This window comes from Nannospalax galili, unplaced genomic scaffold, assembly GCF_000622305.1.
Source record: "Nannospalax galili isolate Female #2095 unplaced genomic scaffold, S.galili_v1.0 scaffold1436, whole genome shotgun sequence".
Lineage (NCBI taxonomy): Eukaryota > Metazoa > Chordata > Mammalia > Rodentia > Spalacidae > Nannospalax > Nannospalax galili.
In genome coordinates this window covers 531,551-540,529 of record NW_008338997.1, presented here as the reverse complement: position 1 = coordinate 540,529, position 8,979 = coordinate 531,551, and the positions used below count along the sequence as shown (strand labels likewise).

At 52.0% G+C, this 8,979-nt stretch overlaps 1 protein-coding gene across 5 annotated transcripts in view; it reads right to left on the bottom strand.

Annotated features, from left to right (window-relative positions):
- Positions 1 to 519: 519 nt before the first annotated feature.
- The window catches only part of Prkcsh (protein kinase C substrate 80K-H), a 15,945-nt gene continuing 7,485 nt past the window's right edge, over positions 520 to 8,979 (bottom strand). For 4 of the 5 annotated variants that reach the window (XM_008833591.3, XM_008833592.3, XM_008833593.3 and 1 more), the window contains 12 exons: positions 8,255 to 8,384; positions 6,026 to 6,110; positions 5,463 to 5,541; positions 4,685 to 4,771; positions 4,266 to 4,442; positions 4,093 to 4,192; positions 3,639 to 3,708; positions 3,355 to 3,444; positions 2,265 to 2,339; positions 2,080 to 2,179; positions 1,849 to 2,001; positions 520 to 826 (listed from right to left, as the gene is read on the bottom strand). In XM_008833591.3, coding sequence (XP_008831813.1) covers positions 1,855 to 2,001; positions 2,080 to 2,179; positions 2,265 to 2,339; positions 3,355 to 3,444; positions 3,639 to 3,708; positions 4,093 to 4,192; positions 4,266 to 4,442; positions 4,685 to 4,771; positions 5,463 to 5,541; positions 6,026 to 6,110; positions 8,255 to 8,384 — 1,140 coding nt within the window. In that variant the 3' untranslated portion in view covers positions 520 to 826; positions 1,849 to 1,854. The remainder of the gene's footprint in view (positions 827 to 1,848; positions 2,002 to 2,079; positions 2,180 to 2,264; positions 2,340 to 3,354; positions 3,445 to 3,638; positions 3,709 to 4,092; positions 4,193 to 4,265; positions 4,443 to 4,684; positions 4,772 to 5,462; positions 5,542 to 6,025; positions 6,111 to 8,254; positions 8,385 to 8,979) is intronic. The other variant, XM_029563788.1, reaches the window with a different exon arrangement.

The window sequence follows — 8,979 nt, the reverse complement described above, 5'->3', positions numbered from 1 at the left end:
AGGCAGAGGCAGGCAGGTCTCTCTTAAGATCAATGCCAGCCTGGTCTACATAGCAAGTTCCAGGCCAGGCGGGGCTACACAGTGGGACCCTGTCTCAAACAAAATAACAACAACCTCCACACACCCTCTTCCCAAAAGAACCCAAACAAACAAAAAACCCAAAATGGTGTCCAGTGAGGAGGCCCAGCGGATGAGATGGCTCAGCGGTTAAGATGCTTGCTATCTATCACGTCTGACAACCTGATTTCAGTCCCTGGAGCTTTCAAGGAGGAAGGAGGAACCAAGTCCAGAGGTTTGTGTCCCAGGCAATTTTAGATCCTGTCAAGTTGACCAGATTAACCATATCACCCACACTTGTCCCCCTCTATGGGCAGTAACGAAGGCAGACCTAGCCAGGTATGGTAGAACAGGCCTGTAATTCCAATACCTAGGAGACTGAAGCAGGAAATAGTTTGAGGCCAGACTGGGCTACACAGTAAGACCAAGACTTTTTAAAAAAAAAGGCATATGTAGACAATGTTAGGGGAAGAGTCACATTTATTGTTAAGGTCACAGGTCAAGTCATCCTCATCCTCATCAGCTGGGGAGGTAGAGATGAGGGGATGCAGGTATTAACCCCATCCTGGGGAATCCAGGGAAGGCTAGCTTCTTTATTACATTTCTGGAGGCCACTGGAGCATAAGACCACAGCTCGGCTAGCTTGGTCCCCAGGAATGTGACCTGGAGCACCACTGGATACCTGCTACCTGGAGGAGGGCCAGGAACCCCAGCTTGGTCCTTTAGAGGGGCAAGCCTTGGTCCACAGACTGCAGAATGTCTTGAGGTTCTAGGGTAGAAGAAGACAGAATTAGAAAGCCAGAAAGGCTGGGTGGGATAGGGCACAGTAGTAGAACAGGCTAGTCTTAGAACAGTCTGGATTCTATCCACTGTAAAACTACAATCTTAAAAAGATGGACAAGAGTCCAGCTGTGGTACAGCATGCCTTTAGTCCCAGAACTGGGGAAGAGGCAGAGGCAGGTGATCTCCCTGAGATTAAGGCCAGCCTGGTTGACATAGCAAGTTCCAGGCCAGTGCAGCTACAGGGAGATGCCACCCCCCCCAAAGAAAAACAAACAAAACACAAATAGGGCTGAAGAGATGGCTCATTGGCTAAGAGCACTGACATCGCACACATGGATGTACTTACATACAGGCAGGCAAACTACTCATAAAATAAAAACAAATGAATAAAAATTTCAATTAGCAGCACCCATAAACTGGGCAATGTAGCACAGGTTTGTAATCCTAGCATCTAGGAGGTGGAGGCAGGAAGATTTCAGAAATGATCAAGGCTAGCCATGGTTATATAAAACAAAGACTCCCATCTTTTTCTCTTTTTTTTTGTCTTTTTGAGACAGGGTCTCCCTGTAGCCCCAGCTGGTCTTGCACTCAAAGATCCACCTGCTGGGATTAAAGGCGCACACCACCGCGCCCAGCAAAAACCGAATCTTTAATTGTCCTCTGCCTGTCATCTTTGTGCGTGCACGCGCACACACACACACACACACACATACACACACACACACAATTAATTAAATGTAATTTTTAAAACAAAAAAAGATGGTAGCAAGCGCCTGTACTTCTAGCCCTGGGGAGGCAAATCTCTGTGAGTCTGAGGCCAACCTGGTCGACATAGTGAGTACCAGGCCAGCAAGGGCTACACAGTGAAACCCTGTCTCAAAAAAAAGGGAGAAAAAAAAACATGAAATATGTTTTTCATTATGAAAATAATGGAAAGATTAAAAAGTCAGGGGCACAGGCCAGTAGGGCCAGTGCCTGCACATCTGGCAGGCAGGCCTACTTCCTCACCACAGACTAGAGCTCGTCATGGTCACCATCAGTGGGTGTTTCAGGCGGTGGTTCTGGGCATGCTGCTGGGGTCATCAGCTCCATGAGGTACTCACAGCGACTGGGCTCTGTGGTACTGGTTACCACTGTCTCCTTCCCGCACAACAGGCGCACCTGGGGAATGGGGACCAGGCAGAAGAAATGCTACACCTGGCCAGGCCAAGTTCCCAGATCTCTGGGTCAGGCACTCACTGTGGTGGAGCGGTTGGGGCCCTGCCAGCAGCCGGTGCCCTGCTCATACTTCATGGCACTGAATTTGTCGTGGTCAGGACCAGCCCATGAGCTCCACGTGCTGCAGGAGAGAGCAGGGATGCTGAGGGCCAAGCCTGTGGACAGTAGGGGGCAAAGGGGATGGAATCCAGCCTCGACCCACTCACCCAAGGTTGGTGGGGGAGCCTCCATGTTTGGGTTTCTGGGAGACCAGTTTGAAGGGGCAGAGCCGGTAGACATACCTGAGGACAGAGATGTGATGCTGAGTGTAAGGACATGCGGACCTCAGAATCCTCACGACTGCTCTGCCCTTCTCAAACCCCACTGGCCGTTGTCTTGTGTGGAGAGCAGCTTCCTTTTTCTGAGACAGAGTTTCATGTGGCCCAGGCCAGCCTCAAACTTGCTAAGTAGCTGAGCTTGGCCTTGAACTCCCTGATCCCTCTGCCTCTATCTCCCAGAGTTTTGTACAAGCTAGGTGAGCACTCTACGAGCTGAACTATAGCCTCTACCACCTTCCCTTATAGAAAAAAAAAGTTTAACTGTGTCTGCGTGTGTGTATGTGCATAGGAGTGTAGATGCCTCTATGGAGGCCAGAGGCATCAGATCCCTAGAAGTTAAAGTCAGTTGTAAGTCACTTGACATGGGTGCTGGGAGTTGAACTTGGGTCCTCTGCGAGAGTAGCACATGCTCTTAACTGCTGAGCCATCTCTCCATGCACACCCCCCCCCCACCAAATACTTATGTTTTGGTTTTTGAGACAGGATCTTTCTTCCTATAGCCCCAGCTGGCCTGGAACTCACTATGTAGACCAGATTGGCCTTGATCTCAGAGATCCACCAGACTCTTCCTCTTGGGTGCTGGGGTTAAATGGTACATCACCATGCCTGGCAATCTATTTTATTTTTAAGTACGTTGTCTGTCTTTGCACTACAGTGCAGTACCCACAGAGATCACAAGTGTCAGACCCCTTGAAGCTGAAGTTAGAGATGGTTATAAGCCTCCCGATGTGAGTCTTGGGAATTGAACTCCAGTTCCTCTGTGAGATAGTATGTGCTCTCACCTGCTAAGCCATCTGTCTAGCCCCTAACGCCCCACTTTTTTTAAGCAGGGTCTCACACTGGAGCCCAGGCTGTCTCCCAACTTGAGATCCTCCTGCCTTAGCGTAAGATGGCAAGAGTGGGCAGCAATCCCCTCTGCAACTATCCATCTGTCACCCCTCACCCCCATCTCTACCCCTACCCCCATCCTGGGACATACTCATTGGTGGTGAGCTCGTAGCACTGGCTGTAGAGATATGCGAACTCCCCATGGGGGCCAAAGTCGAAGGATATCTCTTGTTCCAAATTCCTAAAAAAGCAGGCACAGTGGTGAGGGGGAGCAGAGATTAGATCCTAACACAGAGGGGCCCAGCTGTGTGGCAGATGGATACAGGGCTGTGCTGGGGCCCTGTAAGAGCTAGGCTGGAGGCCTCCTGGCTGGCACCTCCTTCAGAGAGCTAGCAGCAGACAATGGCCAGACATGTGGTGGCTTGGTACCCATACCTGATGGACTCTTCCATCTCTTTCAGGGATCGCTCGGCTTCCCCAAACTTGTTCCGGGCCTCTTGCGCAGCTGAGGGAGGGTGAGAAGTCAGAATGGACCCCAGTTCTATGTGGGAGGTCACAGAATGAGATCCCACAGAGAATGTGCCAGCCGCCACTCACAGTCTGGGTTTGTTCCACTCATGGATGGCCTAGGGAAAGCCCAGGAAACCTTGCCAGCTGCAGGGCAAGCCCTACCCTGCTTGTGAGCTGCCTGGCTCCCCAGGGTGCTGGGCCAGGGCTAGGGACTAGCTGGCTCCTGGCATGCCAGGTGCATTATAAACAAGTACAACCCAGGGGGAGGCAAGAGGACTCAGGACAGGCCACAAGGGCACCATGAGGGCTGGTGGCACATCCCTACTGGCATAGGCAGAGGCTGGGACCTATCCCACCTGGCACTCAGGCCCCTGCTCACCAGTGATTAAGGCCTGTGTCTGCTCATCGTAGGGTGGCATCTTTTCCTCCTCCTGTGGAGGGCTGGCAGGCTGAGGGGGCTGCAGTGGGGGTGAGGTCTCCTGGAGACAGGGAGAAGCCAAGTCAGCAGGCAGCTCTGCCCACTGCTCTACCCAGCCTTCTCCCAACACACACCTTGGGTTGTTCCCCCTGCACCTCCTCCTCCTCCTCCTCCTCCTCCTCCTCCTCTGGTTCCTCCTCATCCTCTTCCGCCTCCTCCTCTTCTGTGGGTGGCGAGGGCACTGGCAGCTGTTCCTCTTTAGGCTCAATCATATTCGTGACTGAAGGTGCGGGTATGTCGGTGGGTTGCACCTGGCAGTCCCATGAGTGTAGTGTTCAGTGCTGGGAACTTGGGGAGAACCCCATACTGGCTCACACCACAAGTGGAAGGGGTGTCCTCCATGTTCTCACCCCTTCTAGAGAGAGGAATGGGCAGTCTCCCTGGGGAATACCTGGGCCACCCAGCTGGCCAGGGTGGCTGGGTGCCAGCACCAGAAGTGGGGGCTTTGTGGGGTTGGGAGGCAGGGAAAAAACCATCTCTCCTCCCCACAGACCTCAAAGCGGTACTTGTCCCTGATGGCCGCCCAGACACGGTCATAGAAAGAGGCGCTGTCCATCTGTGTGTCCCCGCTGAGGAGGGCCTGTGTGTGTTGGCGTGAGGTCAGGATAGGGGGTACCACACCCTTACCCTGCCTCAGGCACTCAGAGTGGGGACCTCAGCTATGATGCTAGACGCAGGGCCTGGGTTGGAGCCCTGGGGATCAGACCTCAGCAGGAGGGGTCAGGTGCTGTAGCCAGGAAGAGGCAGCGCAGGCCTGAGGAGAGGAGGTACCAGGGACTGGAAGATACATGGCAGGGAGACTAGGAGACATCAGGGCAAGATGAGACAGAGACAAACAGTCACAGTGCCAGAGTGCTGCAGGCCGAACAAAGCCCAGGCCCAGGAGGGACAGGAAAGGACCAGAAGCCAGCATAGATAAATGGAGGGGCAGAGCCAGGACAGGGCTGGCCAGCAGAGAGGAAGACAGAACTGAAGGCCCAGGGCCAGGCCTATGGGACACATACTGGGGCAGCCAGTGGAAGGTGGGGAAGCGGGGGCTGGTGAATGGGAGGGACAAGCGTAAGACAGGCTCCATGCTGCCCTGATGCTACCCCAGGGTCCCTTCAGATGGCTAGTCTCCATTCGGTCTCACACAGATCAAAACAGCCCCACCTCAGGCCAGCAGTGAGCTTCCCACCAGAGCCACTCACAGCTGGACTGACCACTCATCCTGAAGTGAGCCTGGACCAGTGCTCCCTCCAAATCCCAGGATAAGAGACAGGCTGGAGTACCTGAGCTTCCCCTTCAGACAGTGCCCCATCTCCATCTGTATCCAACTCCAGGTGGGTCTGCAGCTCAGCCACGGAGACCCTGAGGGAGTACAGAACAGGAACAGTGAGACTCCTGACTCCCTGTGGGATTCAGGCTTCAGAGAACCACCCTGGACATCCTTCAGGGCCTCTAAATGTTGTAAGTGCAGGGGACAGGAAGTTGGGAGGAGGTGGGGTTGGGTTGGGAGGAGCAGGTCTCAGTTACCTTCCACTCCCTAAGAGCTACCAAACTCTGAAAGTGCTCAAGGCAGAGATGGGGGAGGGGTGAGACCTCTATATTCCCAAACCCTCTTTTCCTGACTCACCTGTTTCTGTCCTACACCCCAACACACCAAAGCTACCCACAGCCCACTGGCAGTGGAGGCTCACACCTGCAACCCCAGCACTTAGAGGGCTGAGGCAACAGGATTGCCAATTTGAGGCCAGCCTGGGCTACATGGGGAATTCAAGGTTAGTCTGAGCTAGAATAGCCTGTCTCAGGCTGGGATGAGGAGTCCCCCAGCAGGGAGTGTAGTCACACTTACACCCCATCCAGATTATCATCCAGTTCCTGGAAGGCGTTGGTTGCCAGCTCCTGTTCCCGCCGGGCCTTAGCAAGGACCTGCTGCTCTGTGGAGGGGGTGGGGTTGGGGAGTAGGGGGTTGTAATTCACTCCATCACCCTGTGCCACAACCTGCCAAATCCCACCACCTCTGAAACTGGCCTTCACCAAAAGCCAATTTGAAAAGCTGAGCCCAGCCTTATGCTCTCAGGGAGGGAGGACAGATTTAGAAACAAGGTGAACAGGTGAGGGGCTGGTAAGATGACTCAGTGGGTAAAAGGTACTTGCAGTCAAGCCTGAGGATCTGAATTCAATCCTACATATGGTGGAAGAGACTGACTCCTACAGGCTGTCCTCTGACCTCTTCATGCACACTGTGGCACACACATGCCCCTCCCAATAAATAAATGTAAAAATAACAATTATATACATATATAAAGATGAACGAGTAAAGCCTAGCAGTACAGGAGTAGGGATAAGTGGCGGGGGCTGGGCTGGAAATGCTGGGGCAAGAGAAGGACTGGGGACTGGGAAGGAAGAAAGAGGGAGTATTGGGAGACTGGGGAGACTCCAAAACAGAACCCACCCATCACACCCACTTCATAAGGAAGTGCCCCAGTTCTTTCCATGACCTGCAGGGCCCTGGTTGACCTGTCCCAGTGACCTGACCTTCCTCTATTCTCCTCACCTACAACCTCCAGTCACTGGTCTTTTCTGACTTGACAAAGGGTCTCATGTAGTCCAGGCAGGACAACTCATATGTAGCCAAGGTGACCTCGAACTCTTGATCTTCCTGCCCCTAACTCCCAGGTGCAGGGATTATAGGCCTGCACTCCCACGTCTGTGTTTCCCCAAGCCTTTTTCCCTTTTTTTTTTTTTTTTTTTTTTTTTTTTTTTTTTTTTTTTTTTCTGAGACAGGGACTCGCTACATAAGCTAGGCAGGTCTGGAATTCATAATCTCTCACCTTAGCCTCCCAAGAGCTGGGATGGCAGATACGTGCCACCATGCTTGCCTTTTTGTCTGTTTTGATAAGGTCAGGTAGGACAAGTAGAACTGAAATCAAAGACTAAGGTAGGGGAGTCTGATGGGAGATCCAACCACCTTAGCAAGGCATCTTCTCAGGGACAGGCTAGGTCAGAAATAACTCATATACAATGTGGATGGATGGGAACGTGGTTCAGAGGTAGAGCACCTGCCTAGAACCCTCCAGTGTGGGGCTGAGGGCAGGGCTCAGTGGTAGAGCAAGGAAGGGCTTGCTTGGTGTGTAAGGTCCTGGATTCCATCCCCTCTACTGGGAGGAGCTGCACACTGCCTGAGAGGTCAAAGGAATCTCAAACCTTGGACTTGGGACGACCTGGGTGACAGTGTTCTGGGAACTACACAGAAGGAAATTAGTATCTAGAGAAAGATCTCTTGTCCAAGGCTACAAAGTATTCCTACAGTTCTTAAATGTGATGACAGTCAAGGAGGGCACACATGGAAATGTGCAATAATAATAGCAACAAATTAGTTGAAATGCCTATAATCCTAGCACTCAGGAGACATGAATCAGGAGAATTACCCCTAGCTTGAGGGCAGCCTGGGGTATATATATAGTAAGACTCTGTCTTGGTGGGCATGGTGGAGCACGCCTTTAGTCCCAGCACTGGGGAGGCAGAGGCAGGTGATCTCTGTGAGTCTGAGGCCAGCCTGGTCTACATAGTTAGTTCCAGGCCAGCTGTGGCTACAGATACCCTGTCTCAAAAAAAACAACCAAATTCTGTCTCAAAAACAAAAACCAAAACAAAATAGGGAGTAGAGAGATGGCTCAGCAATTTAAGAGTGCTTATTGCTCTTCCAGAGGACGTGAGTTCAATTCCCAGCACCTACACTGGTCATTCATAACTGCCTATAACTCCAGCTCCAGAGGGATCCAACTGGCATTGGAGGGCACCTACACTCACTTGCACACTGCACACCTTCACACAATTAAAAAAAAAAAAAAAAAGGCGGGTGCGGTGGCACACACCTTTGATCCCAACACTAGGGAGGTGAAGACTGGTGGATCTCTATGAGTTCTGGTGGATTGCTGTGAATTCAAGGATAGTCTGATCAATATAGTAAGTTCAGGCCAGCTCTGGCTACACAGAGAGACCCTGTCTCAAGAAGACAAGAAAAAAAAAAGGAACTGCAAAGCAGCTTAAACAGCCAGTGAGCAGCCCCTCAGCGCACCTTCCCATAGCTTCCGGTGCTGCTCTTTGGCCTCTTTCTCTGGCTTCTCAGCTTCCTCCTTCAATGTCCTCAGGATCTCCACCTGGTCTTCCAGAGACTTCTTTCTGGTCTGTAGCTCAAGGAGCTTACTCTAGAGTGAGGGAGTAGGAATAGAAAGCGAGAGGCTTGAGCCTGGCTTTCTCATTGTCCCCTCTGATCCCCAGGGCAGCCCTGAGATCTTTCCAAAATACTCCATCACACCATCATAAGGTCTCCCAACTTTGCTGTGGTTCCCTGTAGCCCCCTGGGGAGGCCAGAACAACCAGATACAGCCCAGGAGGCCCTGTGTGAGCAGCCCCTTCTCCAGTCTTACCTGGTCCATCCTTACCTTTAAAAATTTTACTTGCATTTACTTATTTATTTTATGTGTGCATGTGCCACAGTGTGTGTGGAGGTGAGAGGACAACTTGTGGGAATCAGTCCTCTTTTTCCACCATGTGGGTCCCAGGAATCAAACTCAGGTTGTCAGGCTTGGTGGTAAGCACCTTTACCTGCTGAGCCATCTTGCCGGCCCTCCATTCCTGTCTTAAAACTCAAAGGCAGGCTGGAGAGATGGCTCATTGGTTAACAGCACTTCTTGCTCTTCCATAAGAACTGAGTTTGATTTCCAGCACCCACCTCAGGTGGCTCACAACAGCTTGTAACTCTAGTTCAAGGGCATCCTACACCCTCTTTTGGCCTCTGTG